Here is a 23,687-nt window from a genome sequence, read left to right as displayed (position 1 = left end):
CTGTTAGCCAGGCATCAATGTGCTTACGTCGTGCACCAGTTATTACGGCCTGCGGCTTGCCTACCGCTGAACACGCCTCATTCCTTCCAAATAGGGCTGCTGCAAAGGCTGCACACTGGGGGCCTGTCAGTAGACAGGATTGTGAAATCATTGAATGTCCGATGCTGAGAAGGGTTATATCAGGAAGCGTCACAATGATGTCTGTGCTGATGCTTGTCTGTTATTTCCTTTTTTTTATAGGAACAGCTGTGCACATTTGGGCCACAGCATTGTACGCTGGGCTGGCAAGCGCGCTGACGAGTCTGGACTGGGCACCATCTCAGTCTTCCTGCCCATGTGAACATATACTGGATGTCCAGATGGGGAATGCTTTGGGAGGAGATCCTTCCTTTGGCGGTCGAGTGTGACCTGTGCTGGTCCTCCCGCAGTGCTGGTGGTACAGCTGGACAAGAATGATTTGCCATCTTTCTCCAGCATAAGTTTGCATTCCTGCATGCAAGAGGGCTTGGTTCGAGTTGATGGCAGCTCTCCCTGGACTCAAAATAATTAAAGGCATTGGTTCAAGGTGATCTGGAGGGGGGGTTGGAGCACCTGTCCCCTCCAACCGCTAGATGCGGTTGCGTTGGAATTCATTGCTCCCCCACAATGTTTGCTTGTACTGATGATATGGTGGGGCCCAGTCGTCAGTGCTGCCCTGCTGAGGTCAGGTGCAGCTAGTCGGGAACCAATGCCTAGACAAACTACCACCATTTTGGCCCTCCTTCGGCGATTGTGGTGCAGCTTGGGGAGAATGATATGGTTTCCTCTTCCTGCTATGAGCTGCGTGCGGCCATTTTACAGGACCTGAGGGAACTGGCGGCACTGGTGCCGACCGCTAGGTTAATTTGGTCACAGCTGCTTCAACGATGCACTTGGAGGGGTAGCCCTTGCCCAGCTGCCACCGAACGAGTGAGGAAGCGGATTAACTCCGCTGCGAGTAAGCTGGTGGTCGATTTGGGCGGGTGCGTGATCCCTCACCCTCTTATTTCATTCCGGGCGGTTGGATTTTATAGGGATGACGGGGTTCATCTCTCGCCAGTTGGGAATGATGTGTGGTTGGATGCGATGGTGTCCAGGCTGAGGGTGTGGCTTAATTTGTGAGTGGTTGGCGGCGAGCGTAAGGGCTCGAATGGCGGTTAGGCATTGGTTAAAATTGATTGGTGGAGGGGTATGGATTGGCTGTGCCTGCCCCTCCAATGCTGCTGCTGACGGGTATTCCGTTAAAGGAATTCTGAAGCTTACCATCCCCTTTGTCCAAACCCTGACGGCAGGGTGCGGGCCGCGTAAGCTTCAAGGAACATGCGCGGAGTAGCTGAGGGCCTGTGACGCAGCTCCAGCTGACTCTGTCCCGTGTTCCTCCGGGACTGACTAGGGAGTCAGTGCTGTCCCCCATGGCGGGGGGTGACAGATAGTCATAACCAATGCCTAAGCAACCACTCTCAATTTGTATGCAAATAAAGTTGTGGCCAAAAATTATGCCAAAAACCTTAAACAAAAATTACGTGTGATGTGTGAGTTATTGGGGAAGGGGTTTTGGGGGACCTCAACACGCAAATAGCACACATATATCAGTTTCGGTGTGCCGCTAAGAATCTTAAAATCCAGTCTGCTGCCATTTCTTTTTTTAGCAAACCCTGCTTGCCCAAGATCCGTGTGCAGCTTTTGTGCTCTGGTAGGCTCTGGAGGGCTGGCATAGACTTCAATCATCTTTTGGTGTTGGCCGCAGGCCTGTCACCTTTGAGCTATTATGTAAAATTCACAAAAAAACTAAGATCTGTTTGCTGGTCCTGGTATGAGGCATGGTTGTTCTCTTCCAATTATTCTATCACAATAGAATGGGTGAGGTTGTTTTTAAGGAGGTCCATGGGAGAGTTCCTAGGGGTCTGCACTTAGAGGACATATCTTTGGGAGAGGCGGAATTGGTGGTCCAGATTAGTCAGTTCAAAAGTGGTAAGAGGGCCCTGCTTAAGTTGCCTGCAACGGTGCATGGAGGTTCCTGATCTGTAAAAGACACCAGGAGGTATTTACAGATTAGGCCTCCTAGAGTTTATCCGTTCTTGATACATGAGGATAGAAACCCTTTAGCAAGGCATCAATTCACTAGGGTTACGTGGAAGGCTATTACGGCCTGTGGCTTGCCAGCACTGGAATTTGCTGCCCATTCTTTCAGGATTGGTGCCGCTACGACGGCAGTTCATTGGGGCCTTTCAGTGGACAGGATAAAAAACTTGGGCTGGTGGAAGTCCAATGCCTATAAGGGATACATCCAGAAAAGCAAGTAGCATGTTGTCCACCTCCTAACATGTTTTGTCTTTTCCTTTTTTTCAGTGCTGCCAGAGTTGCACGTGTGGATCGTGGGTCACAGCATCATGCACTGGGCCAGTGTGTGAGCAGTGGAGACTGGCTTTGGGTGCCAGCTCGGCTTACCTACTCAAGTCAAGATTTCCTGGGTGTCCAGATGTGGGATGCACTGGAAAGAAGTTTTACCACTGGTGAAGGCTCGGGTGAACACTTGGGGTCCACCTTCTGCGTTGGTTGTGCAGCTGGGTGAAAATGACTTGCCACTGCTGAAGGGCATGGACTTGAGGACTTGCATTAAGAAGGACTTGGAGAAGCTGGCAGCAGTGCTCCCAGATACCACAATATTTTGGTTGCAGTTCCTGGTGTGTCAGGTTTGGCACAATAGTTCATGCCCAGCTGCCACCAACAGAACCAGGAAGCATGTTGACCCTGAGGTGTCAAACAAGGTGTTGGCGCTGGGTGGCAGAGTGATTCGCCACCCTGGTATTACCTTCAGTGATAGAGCCCTGTTTCGGGCTGATAGTATGCATCTTTCTGATGGCAGAAATGATGTGTAGATGGATGAGGTTGTTAGAGGCTTGAAGGATCGGTTACAGGTATGAGCGTATTGGCGGCGAGAGTGGGGCTCATGTGGCAGTTAGGCATTGGCTTATTGTGATGTGGTGGAAGGGAGGTGCGGCCATCATCATCTCCTGGAATACAAGGGTATTCCAGTAAAGAAATCTGCGGGTCTAGATCTCATCCGGAGTCCGCTTGAGGGGTTAGGGCCATGACAGGACCCAGCAGGAACCCCAGGGTGAGCATCAGTTGGTTGCCATTGACGGAGCTCCTTCGTTTGGTTGTTTACCCTTCCAGATTTCCTGCAAGGTGGGCAGGAGTCAGATATAGTTATTGCCAATGACTAAGCCAATACCACTCACATTGCTGTAATCAATAAAGTTTTGCCCTAAAGTTTTGCCCATTAACCTGAAACTAAAATTCTGTTTCAGTGTGTATTTATTTATCCTTGGGGGTGCTCTGGGGTCTTGATGCACAATTGGGATTAATTGGAAGCCTGAAGATAACTTCCTTTTGAGTTCCTAGCACAACTGGTCATTACTGGATTATCCTTTGTAAGCAGCAGTGTGAGTGAGCAGAGCTCAGGTGTATGCCAGCACCCCATTACGCTGTCCGCTGCTGGCTGATGTCTAAGTTTGAGCAGACCATGTACCTGTCAATCACCTGATCTTTTAATTTAAATTATTATCACTTTGGCTGTGAGAGTTTCCAGTAGGGAACAGACAGACACAACTAAAGAAAGCCTTTCAGGTGCAGGCTTCTTAACTCCTGCTAAACAGCAGTGATGCAATTGAGTGGAGGTCAATTGAGAGCCACTGCACTACTATAATGTCTATTACTGCCATTGGGTGCACCCAGTTCCACAACCTTCGTATGTAAGCTCTAATGCACATGATGGAAGAGCACACTTCATATGAAGGGCAACCTAAGTTCTTTCAGCTGAACACTTATGGAAGCTCAAAATAGAAGTTCATAATGAGAAAGTAAAAGTAGAAGTTCATGAGCAGAAAGAATTTGCCAGTGTTGCAAACAGATGAGGTGGGGGGAGAGGACAATAAAAATAGTTGTGATGTTACGTATATGAAATTTAGGTATGCACGACAAGAAAAAAAATGAAAAAGTATCTTTGCATACTAGAAGTCAATTAATTTTTGGAGCCTTTTTCATCTTCTTTGTACAATATTGTGCCTCAAGGGGCATCCTTCAGCAAATATGAATTAATTCAAGTGGCACCAACATGGGGAGAGCACAAACTTCCCTGGAGCAAAGATTCTCAAGAGATTTTGCAATGGCATCTTTGTTTGCATATCTGAGAACAAGTAAATCTGGGGAATGCAGTTTGCTGATATTATACTGGTGTGTGTGTTTTGGAGTTTTGTTGTCCATGAAACATTGCCACTTCTTTTCATTTACACATTGTGTACATTTCACTGGCAGAAATTAATGAATGAGACAACCTTAGCATACAAGGATTGGGTGGAAATACTCTGATGCGATATCACTATTCTCCTGATCATCTTGCTTTTCACATATATTGAGGATCAACTGGGGCAGAACTGGGCTGGCTAGGTTGAGTTTTTCATCTGCTCAGCTCCCTTTGTGTCCTTCGCTTTCTGGATTGATCCAGCAAGCTCTTATATTCTTATGCATATTAAAAGAACTAGTAGGGAAATGGACAACATTTGTTTTGCACAGCACCATGGGACTGGTATGTTCTCCAAAGAGAGAACCAGAAATAGCACAGGAAAGGAGGATGACATCACCTTCTCCACCTCCTCCTGACAAGCCATGCACCGTCAAATAAATATCACCGTCAAGCACATTGGCACTCTAATCTGAGAGAAACAGTGGTGAGTATAATCCTTATTGATCTCCTTAAAGCGAATGAAGGCTTGAGCTTTCAATTCTGAAAAGATTGCAAAATGACTGATGTAGTAGTTGGTGTAAAGTGGATTTTTCTTTTCTTTTTTTTAAGTATCATTTCTTTTATATATAGGAGAAGGCAACAGAAAACTTGGAAAAACTGTGCAGAGATATATTTCACGCTGGAATATGGACAACTGACATTTGACAACTGACAAGAAATATGATAATGGAGTAAGCTCAAGTGCTACCATAACTCTCTTTTGTTCACAGCAACAATGGTGGTAGGCAGATACTCCAGAATTCTTCAGTAACTATGGCATTTCTGACAATGGGAAGCTTTTAATGATTCAGGGTGCAGTCTTTATCTTGTCACCTCATTAGATTGGCTGGTTAAACAAATTACCCACTGCATATGACACAAATTAAGTGAGAGATGGATGCTTCTGGGTTATCTTTGCCAAAAAAATTAAATGAAATAAATTATAATATATGGTAATACGATCACTAGAATAGAAATTACTTATCCAAATGGAATTTGTCTTGTCTTTTTTGAATAGGATAGAAATTAATATGATTCTGCCTGCAAATTGAGAAGTATAGCCATTTTTTGAGTGTTTCCATGGGCCATGTTACTAGAAATAAATAAAATAATGTTTTGGATTTTTTTTCAATTCTCCTTGCAGGTTTTTTAAATCTTTGCTGTTTCAGTATTCTGGCAATCAGTCTTCATTCCTGAAACTTAATTCATTCAGATTAATTCTTCACTGCTCTTATTACCTAATGTGAATTGCTATGCTGTTGTTCAATTGAAAAAAATGGAGAGCAGCTTTCAAAACACATACACTTGCATGATAGTTTTTTGTCATATATTTCTGATGGAAAACCTCCAAATATTTGAAAACTGACAATTTTTTATTCCAATATACTTGAAGAAAGCTTCCATTTCCATGTTTTACATTACTAAAGTATTTAGCAAGAAATAGAAATGCCTCATTAAGAATACACATAATACAATCTTTCAAAATATCCACACTGATTTCATTTTTTGTTTTATATGAAATTTCAGATCAACTTCCTAGAATAGTGGTTCCTTTACCCCATCTAGTTAATTCAGTGTGATCTCTCTCTCTCTCTCTCTCTCTCTCTCTCTCTCTCTCTCTCTCTCTCTCTCTCTCTCTCCCCCCCCCCCCCAAATGTTACATGTTTCATAAAATGGTTTATGTACATTTGATGGCAAAATGGAAGACTTCTTTAAAAACGGCACCATTTACATCATGTAGCACATGGCTTAGAAAGTACCGGTATATGTATGCACCCAGTCTTTGTTGCCTTTCTCCCAGTCTTTGAGGGTGGATAAATCATATTAGCTGAAGATATGTGAGTGCACATACTATCCCCATTAGGCTTCATGTCATATCAGAATGAAAGAACACATCAGCAGTTAATAGTGTGCATGCATGGTTCTTGATGTGGATAAATGTGTAGTTGTGAACTAGCGCAATATCTAAGATGATATTTTTAAAAAATAGAATGTCCAAAAATTTGTAAGCTCCACTAACGCACAACTATTTAACTTCTATCTGCAGAATGACAGAAATGAGAGAAATGGCTAACCAATCTACTCCAACAGAGTTCCATCTCATGGGGTTTTCTGAAACTCGTGATATGCAGATTTTGCATTCTGCAATATTTCTCTTCATTTACTTAACAGCCTTAGTGGGAAATTCTCTCATCATCACAGCTGTTGCCCTAGACCACCACCTTCACAGCCCGATGTACTTCTTTTTGATCAACCTGTCATTGTTTGATGTTTGCTCCATTTCTACTACTGTGCCCAAATCCATCACCATTTCATTGACAAACAACAACATGATTTCTTTTGCCGGATGTGTCACACAGGTCTTCTTAGTGGTCACATTTGTTGGTGGCGAGCTTGCTTTGCTCACTGTTATGGCTTATGACCGTTTTGTAGCCATCTGTCACCCACTACAATATACCTTAATCATGAATTGGGATGCCTGCATGCAAATGGTAGCTGCTTCCTGGATAAGCAACCTGATTCATGCAGTATTGGAAACCAGTTTTACTTTCGTGCTAAATTTCTGTGGGACCAATATCATTGGGCAATATTTTTGTGACATTCCTCAATTGCAAAAGATTTCTTGCAGTGATACAAACGTGAATCAAATTCTGATTTTTGTCATTGGGTTTTTTATTGACTCTTTTTGTTTTGCATTCATCTTTGCTTCCTATGGCTACATCTTCTCTGCTGTGCTGAGGATCCCATCTGTCCAAGGCAGATATAAAGCTTTTTCTACCTGTACTCCTCACCTGACTGTCTTTTCTTTATTCATCATCACAGCTGTGTTTTCATACATGAGACCGAAAGCACTTTCTTCCCCCACAGTGGACTTGGTTTCTGCTGTATTATATACAGTTTTACCACCGGTTCTTAATCCCATTATTTATAGCCTCAGGAACAAGGACATCCAGCTGGCAGTCTGGAAAATACCCAGAAAATTAAAACAGCTTGTAGCATGATTAATCAGTTCCAAATTCTTTTTTTAAAAAATGTTAAACATGGAAACACTAAATGAGGATCTGAGGTCTGCCACGTAAACATAGATATACCCCTTTATATTTTGAAATAGGACCTTCCTCAATATTAACTATTCATCATACTGAATGGTTCTTTTGTCATTTCCATAGATTTTGTGAGACATTTTATATGTGTAAGTTCTATTAATTATTTATATATGGGACACTATTACAACTGTGAGAGAATTCTAGAACAATAACTTGGTGTTCTTTAGGTGAAGTTTAGACACTTAACAGGGGTTCTGTATTTAAACAAAAATACAAGAGTTTTCAGGAATCCTCTATTCTCCCAGGAGAGCTACAATTACCAGAGTTACCTGGGGAGAGGGATTGATTTTTAAACAATTCATGTATTGTTAAGGTGGGATAAGATGCAACAGAAGCATCCCTGGTTTACACTCCCCCATCCACCCACATACATGCACCATGAATTAACACTCGAACAAGGTTTATTGGAAAATACAGAAAAATAGATGTGATACAGAATATTTGATTTAGCAAAACAAAATGAAAACTACACAGCAAAAGACAATTCAGTTTTTAATCCCATATCAGCTCTTCTTTCAGCTCCAGCAGCTTTATTGGCCACCATTTACAATCAATGGAAAAATAAATTCCTCAAGATGGACACTGTACTTCACTGGGCATCCTGTACCATAAATGAATTAAATTCAAAAGGAAAATCTATGTCTTATGGTTTCATAACTAAACCCACACAACACAACAGAAACTTCTCCAGAGCAACAATTCCCAGAAGATTTTAGAAGGGGCTTTTTTTTCCTTAGGAGAAGAAACAAATCTTTGAACTGAAGGTGTATTCTTATGTATTATATAGATATTTTTGTGCTATGTGTGTGTTTTATATTATTCTTCACCATTGAGAATGTGATGCCATCTTTCTCCCTTCATACAGTGCACCTTTGAGTTGTATAAATAAATAAATGACTGAGATAACCATTAGCTTATTAAAGTTCTCAAATCATATTAACCATTTACCCATAACTGTTATACCTTGAGTCTTTTTTAAGAGTGTGATGGCAACCCCCCCATTTCCCTCCTTTCACATACATTGAGGAGGAACTGGGGCAGCAGTGAGCTGGCTAGGATGAAGGCCATCCATCCTCCTCCTCCTCCCAGCCCAACCATCTTCCTCTGTGTGCTTTGCTTTCTGGGCTATCCCCTGGTGACAGAATTGCATCCATTCCTCGCCAAGGCAATGATGGATTTTTTTTCAGTATTGTTACAAAACAAAGCAAAATTGATCCACACAAGTAAGATGGCGCTCCCGCCAAAACAAGATGGCGCTCCTGCCAAAAGATCCGGTACCCCTACAAGAAGAAGATACAAAATGGCAGTCGGGTCACTTTGTGGGGGAGGGGGCAAGTTTCCAGCCCAGAGCAATTCCCCACAGACCGTAAGCAGAATAAAAGGCAACCTCTCAAAGAGGGGACTCTCTGCACTAAAAATGAAATCAACTTGAATTTCTAAGCCCCAATGCTGCAGCTGCAGCCAGGGAATGAGTGAAGCCATCCGGCTGAACAGAGGCAGCGGCAAGCTCAGAGGTCAAGGGGCCGAAGTCCCATAAGGCAGAAAGCCTCCCAAGTGGAAAAGGGAAAGGCAAGGCAAGGAGGGGAAATTAAATCAAGGGAATAATGAGTAAAGGAGAAACTGGGGGGAAAGGGGGAATAAATAGAAACAGATTCACCAAGCGGATCATCAAAGTAGATCGTGCTCTCTCTCGGCTCGCAGCGGACACGTTGCTGGTGTTCCGATGCACGCACCAAAAGAAGAAGCTCTGGGTCATGTGCGTAGGTATATATAGGTCCCTTGATCCGTTTAGCCTGCATCCCATTGGCTTGATTGAACCCTGCATCAAGGGACCTACAAATAAGGTGTTGTGGTTATCTAAACATACCCACCCACGACACAGGGTTAGGTTGCCAGCTCCCACCGCAACACATACCCTCTTTAAGGGAGGACCTGATTTACATTCCATTGTCCTCCAGCTGAAACAGTTCTTGCCAGGAATCACACAACAATCTGGCACAGTCCAGAACACACTCTGAGGACAGTTCAACACAGTTTGCACACAGTCCAGGGACACAGTCTGGGCCCATAACCATTGTGAGCATTAAATGCCCATTTGCAGATAGAGAACTCAGTCCTTTACAGCAGAATGCAGCAGAAACAACTGTGGTTGTAATAGTAACATCAAAGGTTTTATTTATAAAGCAAATAACAAAACAAGATGACTCTCAAATCCATCTTCCTCAGCGGAGGAGCACAGCAGAGCAGAGAGAGGGAGGAGACATTTAAATAGTTCCCATACTCATACATCAATTAAGTAATTAAAGGCAACCCGCAACATTACAAAATGTGAGAATGAGACATTACAATACACTTATTATCCTTTTCTTCCTGGACTTTCCCCATGATGGCACATCACTGAATCAATCTAGAGCATGACTGGCACTTTTTGCAGCATTACTCTAGTAATAGGATTACTATCCCTCAGTATCAAACAGTGCTGCTAACTTGCACCGTTGTGTTCTTTGATCATTTGATCTGAGCAAGATTGATTATTCCTCCTTGTCAGCTGGCTTGTTTGATAATCTACATTCCACGGTGCAAATATACAAAATATGACATATTTTAGGTAGTAGTGAAGAAGCTATGGATGCCCTCCCAGATGGAAAATCAAACGGAGTGTCTGGCTCAAATGTTAATTGCTTCCTGGATATGCAATCCAGTTTTAGTTTCATGCTAAATTTTTGTGGGATTGAAGTCATAGGACAATATTTTTGTGACCTTCCTCAGTTAAAAGAGATTTTTTGCAGTGATACATAGGTTAATCAAGTTCAACACTCTAACTGCCACAATATATACAATACTTTATTATGATAAAGACAATTGCACTCCTTGTTGTGTAAATCAGGACCTGCAAATCATTATGGTGAGGTTCTCCAAGGAGTGATTCTCTGAAACACTACGGAAATTTAATGATCTTCTCCATGGACCTACTGTCTGAAATACTACAGACAACAGGGAAGCACAATTTATTCCTCCTTCTCATAAAATATATATCTTCTACTAAGGACTACACTCCAGCGTCTAGGCATTTCCTCCTTCCAGAGAATGATGAGGTGAGTAGCATCCCATTAGTTCATCCTCAGAGGAGACTAGGGCTTGGAAGGTGTCCTATTTCAGTTCTGAAAAGACCTCAAAATGTTTAATACAGCAGTAAGATTAATGCAGACATAATTATTCTATGATAAAAATAGATTACATTTATAAGTAAGAGAAGATAATAATGTCGTGTTTCAAAATTCTGGAGATTGGGTTTAAACCCTCAGCTCTCATCAAAGCAACATGATATTTCACTGGTTGTTCTTATAAGCTACAGCTAGCAGTTGATTCTACTTTCTCATTATTGACTAAACATGTAACCAAGATGGGTCTTTCCTGAGATGCTCTCTATGTGCCCTTCCAACTCTAAAATTCTATGAGTACTGGGGAGAATCAATGGTGCCATTACATCATATTGAGATAGGGGGGAAACCCCACATACGATTGCCTGCATATTCCCTCAAGCAACAGACTCTCATTAACTCTTTCTAATCTTAGGTGCCACAACCCTTCTACTGGTGTTGCTAAAACAAAATAAGAGAGCTACTCTTCTAGAACTTTTTAAAAGAAATATTTCAAAGAATTAAGATGGCCAACCAGTCTACAGTGACAGAATTTCTTCTGATGGGGTTTTCCAGTGACCCAGAAGAACAATTTTTTTACTTTGTGATATTTCTCTCCTTTTATTTAATAGCCTTAGTGGGAAATTTCCTCATCATCGTTGCTGTTGCCCTAAACCACAAGCTTCACACTCCTATGTACTTCTTTCTGGTCAACCTATCATTATCAGACATTTGCTACATCTCTACCACAATCCCCAAATCCATAGCTGCTTCTTTGTCGGATTACAGAAAGATTTCTTTTGCTGGCTGTGTCGCACAGGTTTTCTTCATTTTCACTTTTGGAGGTTCTGAGCTTGCCTTGCTCACTATCATGGCTTATGATCGCTATGCTGCAATCTGCCATCCTCTACAGTATGAGCTAATCATGAACTGGGATGCCTGCATCCAAATGGCAGCTGCTTCCTGGATAAGTAACCTAATCCATTCATCATTACATACCATTATCACTTTCAGGCTACATTTCTGTGGGTCCAATATTATTGGGCAGTATTTCTGTGATATCCCTCAGTTGCTAAAGATTTCTTGTACTGACACAAAGGTTAATCAAATTTTGATTTTTGCCATAGGGATTACAGTAGCTTCATTTTGTGGAGGGTTCATCTTTGTTTCCTATGGCTACATCTTCTCTGCAGTGTTGAGAATCCCTTCTGTTCAAGGTAGATATAAAGTTTTCTCTACCTGCATCCCCCACCTGACTGTCTTTTCTTTATTTATTAGCACAGATTTGTTTTCATATATGAGTCCTAAAGCACTTTCTTCTACAACAATGGATTTGCTCTCTGCTGTATTGTATACGGTTTTGCCACCACTACTGAATCCCATTATTTATAGCTTTAGGAACAAAGACATCCAAGAGGCTGTATTGAAAATACCGAAAAGAATTAGAAGTCTCCTAGCATGATTGCTCAAGTTGTGTCTCATACACATCACATTTCCTGTGCATTGTATAAGAATGCAAATGTCCGTGAAAATTGCATAAAAATGCATTATATTGCTTAACAGTGCACTGCACATAGATGGGCAAATTTGCATATAAAATGTGCATATTAGGAAAGTTTCACACAAAACAACTGATGAGTTTTCATTAGGACTTAAAAAAAGAAGTATGCCAGTATGTAAATGTGAGGAACTGGATCTAATGCTGAGAAAGTGAAAGAAAATGAAATTGACACATTCACCCTTGCTCCTCCCAACCTGCTAAATTACGTTTCTTTTTGAGTGGAGGTGTTAGAAGGGAGGAAGGGTAGAATAAGTCTTTGCACAAGTAATGAGGTCTCTGAACCACATTTGCATCTGATACTCTGTCCTCAGTTTCTTGCATAACTGTGGCCCCTCTTCCTTCACTGTTTTAGAGGTGTGTTATTCTACCACCATACTAACTAGGTCATGCATGTAGGGGAGCAAGATGCATTATATTGGTATTTCTTTTTTAAAAGAGCTATTTCAGTACAGTTCAATGAGTGTCATAATACTCAATGTGTTGATTATTAGTAGTATTAATTGTTGTTTTGAGTCCGTATAACACACAAACACAAGTTCTCTTTGGTTGCTTTATGTTGGCTTGAGGTTTAGGTACAAGTTTTGATGGGCTTTTACCTAGGATTCTTGGTGCAGGATTCATGTGTAGGTTCATTTTGTTTCCTATGGCTACATCTCCTTTGCTGTGCTGAGAATCCCTTCTGTTCAAGGTAGATATAAAGTTTTCTCTACCTGCATCCCCCACCTGACTGTCTTTTCTTTATTTATGAGCACAGCTGTGTTTTCATACATGAGACCTAAAACACTTTCTTCTACAACAATGGATTTGCTCTCTGCTGTATTGTATAATGTTTTGCCACCACTACTGAATCCCGTTTTTTATAGCTTTAGGAACAAAGTGTCAGAACACACAAATTTAGCAATAGTCACTTATTGTGTAGATTGAAGGATTGCTTTTCTTCATTGCTTCCACACACAACAAACGAATTATATTTTATCATATTTAAAGCTACAGCTAGATATATTGCCCATTTCCAAGGAATATCTTTTAAAATTCAATTTAATTATAATTAATTATAAGTTTAGAATTATTTTAATTATAATTATAATTCTTGTAAATTCTACTGGAAATATGCTATAGTGTGGACTAAATATTCATCTAATAAAGCTAGATAGATACATGATAGATAGATGGATAGATGGATAGATAGATAGATAGATAGATAGATAGATAGATAGATAGATAGATAGATAGATAGATGATAGATAGATTGGATTAGATTAGATTAGAATGAAGCTCTTGCTCAGATTATGTACTTCCCCTGGCTTCTGCAATAAAGTTTCCAAATGCAAGAATGCTCACAAAATTAACATTTTGGGTGGAAATTCATGGCAAAGAATTAAAAAATGTGTATTTTACAGGAGCAGGGTGTACAGAAAGTGTACAAAATGGATAAAATTTAGATGCAAATATTTTGTTCATTTTTTTAAAAAAAAGATCAGCAGAAAAAGAGGATGGACTTGACTGATCTGTGCATTTATTTTTAAACATGAAAACTGAAATTACTGCACCCTCACTCATTTAAAGGTAAAAGTAATAATACTCAACCAAAAGTACATATTTTTCACAAGTTTTATATTTGCTTTCATTTTTCATCTCTATTTTTATGCACTCTATCTAGAATTTGGCAAGTATGATGCCCTGAGGGAGAACACCTGAAAAGGCCATTTGTGCAAATAAATTCTTGGTGTAAAACATTAATGATTATTTCATATGTTTGGTAGAAATATTAATCTTGTATCCCCTGGCATTTGTACAATGGGATTCCACAGGGTACTAGTCTTGCCTCTGTGCTATTTAATGCAAGCTGTTTGGTGTGGTCGTTAGGAGTTTCGAAGTAAGGTGCCACCCATTCACTGATTATACACAGCTCTACTTCTCTATAACATCTGACTCAGAAGGGACAGTGAAAGCATTGGATCAGTATCTGGATGCTGTAATAAACATTCAGAAAGCAATGTGGCTAATACCTTCAAAATTAAAAAGCTTCATTGCATAATTGAACACATCAACATTCTCGTAAATATTATGTCTGGAAGGACTGAATAAGTGACTGAGTTTGATATTTTTGGGGGAAACCTTATACTGAGCAAGCCCAGTCTCAGCTATTGTGGTGTAAACCACATTAGATGCAAAGTCCATTCAGAATCTGTGCTACTGCTGCTTAAGACAGGCAGAGCAACACTTGTTTTTGTCTCACATGATCCTTTTTTTCTACTAAATTTATGTCAAATTTCCAGGTAACATGATCCAGATGACCATGGGTGGCTCCATCCTAAGTCCTACATCTCTGGTCCAGCTATGGTCCCAGAACACTCCCTTTTGAGGATTTATGTTGGTTTTATGATTCACCATGCTCAGCTCAGATTACCTGGTCCCAGCTCAGCCAGAATGGTAGGGATAAGCCAGTATTCTTCTGGCAAAGCAGGAGATGGGTAGTCATGCTGGGTTTAGTTGCATAAGGAACCTCTTGTCTCAACTGTAGGTTCTAACCCTAGTCATCCCAGTGGATCTTGCTGTAAGATTGCTCATTAAACTGGCTACAATCTAGAATTTCTGGTGGGGAGACCAGTCACACAATACTTAGGTAGCTTGTAGAATTCACTGGATGTGGTAATGGTCACCAATTTAGAAGGTCTTAAAATGGAAGTGGAAATTAGAATTAATGCTGGAGGATGAGATTATCAGTGACTGTCATGCTCAATACTCATCAATGGCTATCATTATGCTACATTTAGGTTTAAAGACACTATTCTGCTGAATTGTTTGTGTTAAATGTTTCAAATGTATTCATTGGCAATAGAGCCCAGGTTTCTTCAATAAAGAGGTTGAATTATGGCATATTTATTATAAATAGTATGTTTACCTTGATTCTTGTGTCTTATATTGCTTTAACAGTCAGGAATATTATTTCTGTATTGAATTCAAGGAAACTCAAGGAAATATTATATTATATTAAATACAATAAAATAAAATATGTAAACACGAACACAAGCAAACAAGTCTTTTGATAAAGAGCTCCAGGCAATCCCGTTCCTTTGAAAAACCTATCATCCAGAATTCACAATACAATACAATATAATACAATATAAGCTATGATGATGGACTCTATTTTAGAAAGCTTCAGAAGTGATCTTGACGCATTGATAAATAGATGCCAATTTATTAAGGGATCACAATCAGAATAGATATAGAGGAGTAATATACTTTTTAATAACCAAATTGGTGGGGAGTCTCAATAGGATAGGGCTATTGATTGATGACTTGCTTTTGAATTCATCAGATGTATTTAGTAGGGCTGTGCAACTGTTAAATTATTCTACAAGGTCACTGGCAAAATAGTGGAGGATGCCAGAGTGTATTATAATTCTAAGAAAAATCATTTGATAGTAGAGAGCAGAATATTGCTGGAAGAATACTGAAGCTAATTGGACTAGTTTGTTTTTTTTTTGACCAATTCATTTATTGTAAAGAACAATGAAAGGAGCAGAGCCTGAAAATGAGAGTTTGTGTGTATTTAATTGAAAGCTGCTTTAGAAGCCAATATTAAATAAATTGATTCATTTTAGAACAGGGTTCCTCAACTCTCTTGTTTCAGACCACTAGTTGTCTGTGAGCTTCATTGAAGTACTTCAAAATGTTTCTGAGAAGAATGCTTGTCATCTGAATTCTATGGCATTGAAAATGTAATATAATAGAATGGAAGATAAGAAATAAAAGGAATAAAAATACAAATAAAAACATACAGCATTTACCACAGCACATTACAATTGCTAAAAGAGCATTGGGGGGGGGGGAGTTGTCCACCAAGACCTACACACATTTTCAAGTGTTTTATGGGGAATAAACTTTGAGAACAACTGTTTATAATAGTAAGTACCCCTTGAAATCAGATTAGTCCAGAATACTTATTGCTTGATCAGTGGAGGAGTACAGCAGAATCAAAATAGTTTTGGAAAAAGAGAAGAAAAGATGGTGGCAAGCCAGAAAAAGACCATACCTCCTTCCCTGGCCAAGATGGAGCCCCACGGGGAGGACACTCAATGGACAGAGTTTTCCACTGCCTTCCAGCCAGTACCTGGCAATGAAACCAAACAACAAGCCCTTTGGGAAGGAGGTGTGAGGGCTCTGACAGGGCCCTAGAATCCACCCTCCTTTTTCCCAAACCCTAGTAAGTGCTTACTGGGCTTTGAGAAGGAGTCCTCACATCTCCTTCCGTGGTCAGGACTCTCCATGACCAAGTGAGAAGCTGTCATGGCTGAAGAGTTTTGCTGACCATCCTGGCATTTTTGTTGCTCTTGGAGGCCATTGTTCAGGTTATTTGTTCAAGTTAGGTAGGAATTGTAAGTTAGCAGAAGCTTCCCTCCCCATATGGCCGGCCAACACTAGTTATTTGCAAAAACTGTTTGAATCTGCCTCCAGGATGAAGCATCCCTTGCCTCTATGATCTACACTCCACTGAATAGAAGGGCATTTCACAGTAAGTCCAACTTTGTTTTCTCAGCTGAGTTACTTAAGCTAAATAATTTTTTAAAATGAGAGTGAAATGGTTTAATCTCTTAAGCATGATGTGAATGGCTTTTTTAAAAAAGAAAAGATTACATCTTCTGCCTCTTTTGTTAAATTAGAGAAAGGATTGTAAGTTAAGACATTGTAAATCTCCAAGGTACAACTCCATGATGCAAGTTATGGATCACCTTGGTGATTCACAACTTTATGACCTCTATTGGGAGCAGGGATGAAACACTCTGCTGTTCAAAGCACATGCTTCTGCAAATAAAATTTAGCCTCAGGCATACATGCACTGCCATCTTCAAAGAGGATCAACTTCAGATTGAGGTGAGCATTTTAATAAATTATGTCCAGAATGAAACAAATGTCTGATCAAAATTTAATGATGCTAAGAGTAGAGCCATTTAAAAAGAAATCGTTTTTGTTAGCCATGACTAATGACTGTCACATTGATTGCAATAGATCTGCACTAAGCATGTCTAAGTCTGGTTACAACACTACAAGTTCAAGTTTTCACTTCTAACCATGGTATAACATGTCTGAAACTTTAGTATTAATCTGATAATATTTCATCACTATCACGATAATGCATTTCTCAAGTTATCACCACTTTGCTTTTTCTGATAGGGAAAAAATGTAAAATTTGTTTGCACACTCCTATTGAAGAATGACAACAGCACTGAATTGTATTTTTAACTTTCAGGAAAGCAAAATCACACACACACACACACTTTACATTTAACGTACACAAGTCTGATTTAGGATTTATTTTTGGCATAAGAAGCATTAAATAAATTTGCTTATAAGCTTATACAGTGGTACCTCAGGTTAAGTACTTAATTAGTTCTGGAGGTCCATTCTTAACCTGAAGCACCACTTTAGCTAATGGGACCTCCTGCTGTTGCCGTGCCGCCAGAGCACGATTTCTGTTCTCATCCTGAAGCAACGTTCTTAACCTGAAGTACTATTTCTGGGTTAGCGGAGTCTGTAACCTGAAGCGTATGTAACGTGAAGAGTATGTAACCCGAAGTACCACTATATCAACATTAGGCATAAATTGAGATTTTCATTGTAACATTAAAAACAATATATGGTGTGAGTGAGAACCTCTGGTCCTCTCATCACTCCAGTCAGGATGGTCGATGATAAGGGCTGATGGCGCTTGCAGTTCAAAAAATTATAAATGGTCATAGTTTCTCCACCCCTGATATAGAGCACAATCCTTTGCAGGTTAACTCCTACACAAGCCTCTCTGTCTTCAATTCTGCTTACTACCAGGTAAATCTGCATAAGATTAGACCTTGGGCTGCAAGCAAATGCATGTTTACTTGGGAGTAACTCCCACTGAAGTCAAAAGGTTTGGGTTATATCTAAGCACAGGTGTCGGCAAAGTTTTTTAGGCCTGGGTCGGTTCACAGTCCCACAGATGCCGTGGTGGGTTGGAGTGCAATTGTGAGAGTGCATGCACGCATGCATGCGCAAACGCTATTTCTGGCCCTCCTTCAGGCATGGAGGAGGTGTGTGCAGCTTCCCATGTGGGAGCTAAACTGCCAAAGCCCAGCTATGCCAGGAACATTCTGATGTGGCCAGAAATCTTTTTGATCTGAACCCCTTTCATTTTAATGGATGTTGCTTAAATGGATGTTCTCTTAAATGAAATGCAAATCTCTGGTCCTTCTTGGCCAGCAGTATCAATTGTCCTAGTTGCTGCCCATTGGTGGCCAGGAAGAGAATAGTCCAGCTATCACTCAGCATGATACTGATCAAGCCCCTTAAGGCAACTCACTGAGCATAAAGAGCTGTTTTGAAGGATTTGATATTTAACTAGGTTTCTTGAGAGGTCTGATTATTTCAAAGTGAAACAGCAATACAATATTGGACTCCCAAATTCCTATCCTTTGTTAAAGATGGAAATACCCTGACCACCTTCAACATCAACCCTATGTTCATTCATGAATCCACCCAGCTTTCAACTATCAATGTCTTTTACAACAAGCCTGGCATAATAAACTGTATCTACTTGCCTCATGTAAGTCAGCTATGAATAAGCCATGGGAAATGAGTTTTACAAAAGTTTGTGGCTTGCACCCTAAACAATCATACCTCTTTCCCTAACAAAAGAAGCATATAACATATACAGTTAAAATGTAGCTACAGTTAGCAGTTAAGATGCTTACTACAGTCAATAAACTAAAATTCCCAAGCTTTCTGAAATTACTCCATTTTATTTCTGAAGCTTTTACCGGTAATTCCATTTCGTTTCATGTTTTCAACATTATTTTATGATATGTATTATGTTTCCTAGTCTATTTTTACATCACTCTGACTTTTTTTTAATTGTACAGCATTTTATGCAGTATAAAGTAAACATAAAATAAATAAATAAATAAATCTGGTCACCAGATTATTTATTTATTAATTTGACCAGTATGGGACAAAATAAGAATTTCCCATAAACAATGAAAACATACCAATGTTGGAGCATGTTTCACTTCTAGAGGAAGAGAATTCCAGTTGTTTGCTCATGGCAGTAAGCCTCTTAATTTTTAACTTCAAAGTTGTTGCAGTTAAAACACCTTCACACAAAAAAGGGCTCATCCACACTCACCTTTGCTCCACATTTGTAGGCACAAGCTTGCGTTTTCCAGCTCCAACACTTTCCCCGCGAAAACCCACTCTTTGACACTGACTCAGAGCAAACGCCATTCCATGGAAAACCCAAATTGCTGTTTGCTCGGATACAGTATAAGAGGGCAAGTTTTCCTGGGGAAAGCAGTGGGGCAAAAAAAAGGGGGGGAGTTCCTCACACACAGACTCAGACACATAGAACTGTGCCAAGAAAATGTGTGGTGAAAGGAAAGTGTGGATGAACCAAAATATAGCTTTAAATGACAAGAACTTTGAAGCTTTCAACATCTGTGCCTTGATTTCTTTATGAAAAGAACTGGGCCCATTCAAGAGCAACGGGTTGAGATTGCTATTTAGTGATGGAGTGCAAACTGGTATTTTCAGCAAAGCACGAGAAAGATTCTCGTCTAAATCCCTGGAGCACTGGTGCTAATCATTGCAGATGAGCTAGACAGATCCATGGTCTGAACTGTTGCGTGCTGAGGTCCCCAAGACACCCCTACCCAATAACTCACACATCACACATTATTTTTGTTTAAGGTTTTTGGCATAATTTTGGCCACAACTTTATTATCATACAAATTGTGAGTGGTTGCTTAGGCATTGGTTATGACTAGCTGTCCACCCCGCCTTAGGGGACAGCACTGTCTCCCTAGTCAGTGCGGAGGAACAAATTCAGGGACAACTGGAGCTGCGACACAGACCCTCAGCTAATCCCCGCATGCTCCTTGGAACTTACACGGCCCGCACCCTGCACCAAGGGTTTGGACGAAGGGGATGGTAAGCTCCAGAATTCCTTTAATGGAATACCCGTGCAGCAGCAGCATTGGAGGGGCAGGCACAGCCAATCCATACCCCTCCACCAACCAATTTTAACCAATGCCTAACCTTACAAGTTGTGACGATTTGCTACGCAGTAGGCAAAACCCAATTGGCACACACTAATCAGCCAAAAGGAAAAATTCCTACCAGGCCCCCGCACCAATGCGGACGACCCCATGACAGGCATAGCAAGGTCAGAGCGAAGCCCAATCAAGGGAGGGCGGGCGGGAGATCCGGTGTCCACAGCGAAAGAGAAAGAACAAGCTGTCGACCTTGCTTAAATAACCTCTGATCCCACCCCTAAATTGGCTACACCAATTTTACCCCAGTAACACCATTCACCAATCTGGTCCAGCCCTTGATCCTATCTTGCCTGACAACCAAAAGGGGTGTCTTGTTTGGCCCCATCCGCAACCCGTGCTCTCCCTTAATGAGAACACGCTTTATCAGATTTTTATTTTTCAACCCAATGCTTTCATGGGTTAAAATGCTTTCATTTGTATCCATTTTAATCCAATTGTAACATTCAAAGCTACTGAGTCTTCCCCTTCCTTCTTCTCAGCCAGAACATGTGAGTACTGATAAACCGTTCCAGAGGTTATTAACACTTAGTGGCTTCATTGTTAGCATAGTAGCTGATATTTTGCTGCAGAGTGAATAATCTGTGGCCTTCCACATAATTTCATATAATGGGGATGAGCACGGGAGTGGATGAGAGCTGCTGTCAACAATATCCAGAGTGGAGTAGGTTGCACACACTTCTATGGTCTTTTGCTGTATGATATCATACAACTTGTGCTCTCTCTTAAAGTTTGTTGGGGGTTTTCTTTTTCTTTTTTTGGTAGCTCAAATAATAACTTACATTCCATAATATTATGTCACCTGTTTTACTCAAAATTCTTAAATTATACTTGATATTTCTAAGGGCAATAAAAATGACAATTGAACTTCAATATGCACACTATGATTCTGTAATCATGAACAAATGCTTCCCCTTTGCAGAATCTCCATCTTAAACAAGCTTACTGTTCACTCCACAGAATATCAGAAAGAAATTAAATGAACAACCAAACTACTGCAACAGAGTTCCTTCTTATGGCATTTTCTGATGAACGTGATCTGCAGGTTTTGCATTCTGTGGTGTTCCTCTTCATTTACTTAACAGCCTTAGTGGGGAATTTTCTCATCGTGACTACTGTGGCCTTAGACCACCACCTACACAGCCCCATGTATTTCTTTTTGACAAGCTTGTCATTTTTAGATGTTTGCTATATCTCTACTACTGTACCCAAATCCATAGCCATTTCACTGACAAACAACAAACTGATTTCTTTCGCTGGATGTGTCACACAGGTCTTCTTAGTGATCACATTTGCTGGAACTGAGATTGCCTTGCTCACAGTCATGGCTTACGACCGTTACATAGCAATCTGCTACCCACTTCAATATAGTCTAATCATGAACTGGGAGGCCTGCATCCAAATGGCAGCTGCTTCCTGGCTGAGCAGCATGGTTAATGCATTATTGGAAACCACGGTCACGTTTAGATTAAGCTTCTGCCACTCCAATATTATTGGGCAGTTTTTCTGTGATTTGCCTCAGTTACAAAAGATTTCTTGCAGCGATACTAAAGTTAGTGAAGTTTTGCCATTTGTCATTGGGCTCATTGTGGCCTCCTTTTGTATTGTGTTCATCTTTGTTTCTTATGGCTTCATCTTCTCAGTTGTGCTGAGGATTCCATCAGCTCAAGGCAGGTATAAAGCTTTCTCTACCTGCACTCCCCACCTGACAGTCTTTTCTTTATTTATAATAACAGCTGTGTTTTCGACCTTGAGACCTAAATCACTTTCCTCCCCTGCTGTGGACTTGGTTTCTGCTGTATTGTATACAGTGTTGCCACCGGTTCTGAATCCCATCATTTACAGCTTCAGAAACAAGGACATACAGAACGCAGTGTGGCTAATACCTAAAAAAATTAAAAGTCTCATTGCATAACTGAACACAGGCACATTTTTGTAAAAAATACATCTGGAAAGGCCAAATGAAAAACTGAGTTTGTACTTTAAGGGGAACATCCTAAGCATAAGAAACTGAAATAAAGCAAACCCAACATACGCTAAGTCAGCATAAAGTACATTAGATCCAAATGCTGTTCAGGAGCACAGCTAATGCTGGTTTAGATGATATGAGCCTAGCAGAGGGAAAATAGGCCATTAAAATAGTGTTTGAGTCACAGTATCATTTTTGCTGACTTAGCTTATGTTGGGCTATCAGGTCACGTGACTGAGCTGACCATACTTACATTCCAACCAAAGTCCTTTATCTCTAGTCTGCAACCCCCATCCTAATAATAATAATAATAATTTATTATTTATACACTGCCCATCTGGCTGGGTTTCCCCAGCCACTCGTTTTAGGTACTTACACCAGCTTAAGATACACAGGGCTTGGCTCAGGCTGTTAGGTTTAGCCTGAGGTAATAACATAGATGCACAAAGAGCCTCCTGGCTCATCTGGAGATCTGTGGGATCCTAACTTGACTCATCCAGGTGGATGTTGCTATAAGAGTGCTCCCTAAAAGGATGCATGCCAGAACTCCTTCTGGACCACACAATATATAGTTAACCTATGGAATGAATGTGCACAAAATATGGTGAAGGAAACAACTTACATTTCTTTTAAAAGTCTTAAAGGCAGTATGCCACTGAATTGGAGAAGGCAGTAGGTATTTCTATAATCCTCGTTCAAGTAGCAGAAATTCATTTTGGATACATTTGTGGGCTTTCCCCCTCTGTTTTTTCCCCAGTCTGCAGGGATACTATGATATGCATCCTTGGTATATGTTGACCTTTCTTCAACTCAAACAACATGGCAGAAGGAAACAGAAGTCATTTATAAGCATTGGTCCCATATTTGAATATAGGTGATTTTCCAAATTATTGCAAATGATATTAATCGTTCAATGAAGCATAATGCAGGTGACATTGCAGGTGTTCATAGAAATCTCCTGAATAACATTGAGAATATTTCCTGTACTGTGTTGACTTCGTCCTTCTCATTCATACCACTGTGTCAAATTTGTACTTTTCTGGATCCTTGATTTTTGTACTCTTGTTTTTTGCTTTCACTTATGACAAGGCAGAGCATTTTTTTCTTATGAATTGTTTGTATTAAATATTGCAAATATTAAATATTCATTGGCAATGTAACCACCAGGTTTCATCAATAAATAGGCTGAATGAAAAAATATTTATTATTTGCAGTTTATTTATCAAGTCCCTTCTATTTTATTTTTTTGTTTGAATAGCCAGGGTCTTTTTTATTATTATTTGCTTTAGCAAACCTGGGTTTGTCACTCAGTGAACACTTGACATGGAGCTTGAGGCAATCTCAGCTCTATTACACCAAAGTATGATTCAACATAAGGTATCATGATGACCACTATCTTGTTGTTTAGTCGTGTCCGACTCTTCGTGACCCCACGGACCAGAGCACGCCCAGGCACTCCTGTCTTGCCTCCCGCAGTATGGGCAAACTCATGAGCTTTGAGAACACTATTCAGTATGGACTAAGGC

General features: G+C 40.4%; 3 protein-coding genes across 3 annotated transcripts; all 3 read left to right on the top strand.

Moving 5' to 3' along the window:
* Positions 1-2,966: 2,966 nt before the first annotated feature.
* On the top strand, positions 2,967-12,012 carry LOC309355534 (olfactory receptor 14A16-like; the record flags this gene model as incomplete). Its single annotated transcript, XM_081886476.1, has 3 exons — positions 2,967-3,207; positions 4,895-5,045; positions 10,987-12,012. The coding sequence occupies exon 3, from the start codon at positions 11,077-11,079 to the stop codon at positions 12,010-12,012; it is 936 nt and encodes a 311-aa protein (XP_081742602.1). The 5' UTR covers positions 2,967-3,207; positions 4,895-5,045; positions 10,987-11,076.
* LOC309355512 (olfactory receptor 14A16-like) lies at positions 6,121-8,219 on the top strand. Its single transcript, XM_081886450.1, has one exon. The coding sequence runs from the start codon at positions 6,352-6,354 to the stop codon at positions 7,303-7,305; it is 954 nt and encodes a 317-aa protein (XP_081742576.1). The 5' UTR covers positions 6,121-6,351; the 3' UTR covers positions 7,306-8,219.
* Positions 12,013-21,171: 9,159 nt separating the features above from the next.
* LOC309355541 (olfactory receptor 14A16-like) lies at positions 21,172-22,107 on the top strand (the record flags this gene model as incomplete). Its single annotated transcript, XM_081886483.1, has 1 exon — positions 21,172-22,107. One exon carries the CDS (start codon positions 21,172-21,174, stop codon positions 22,105-22,107), a length of 936 nt encoding a protein of 311 aa, XP_081742609.1.
* Positions 22,108-23,687: the final 1,580 nt, after the last annotated feature.

The sequence above is a fragment of the Podarcis melisellensis genome (genome assembly GCF_964234715.1).
Source record: "Podarcis melisellensis genome assembly, chromosome: 13".
NCBI classification, from domain to species: Eukaryota; Metazoa; Chordata; class Lepidosauria; order Squamata; family Lacertidae; genus Podarcis; species Podarcis melisellensis.
Note: the sequence above shows the minus strand (reverse complement) of the source record. Positions and strands in the feature narration are given on the sequence as shown.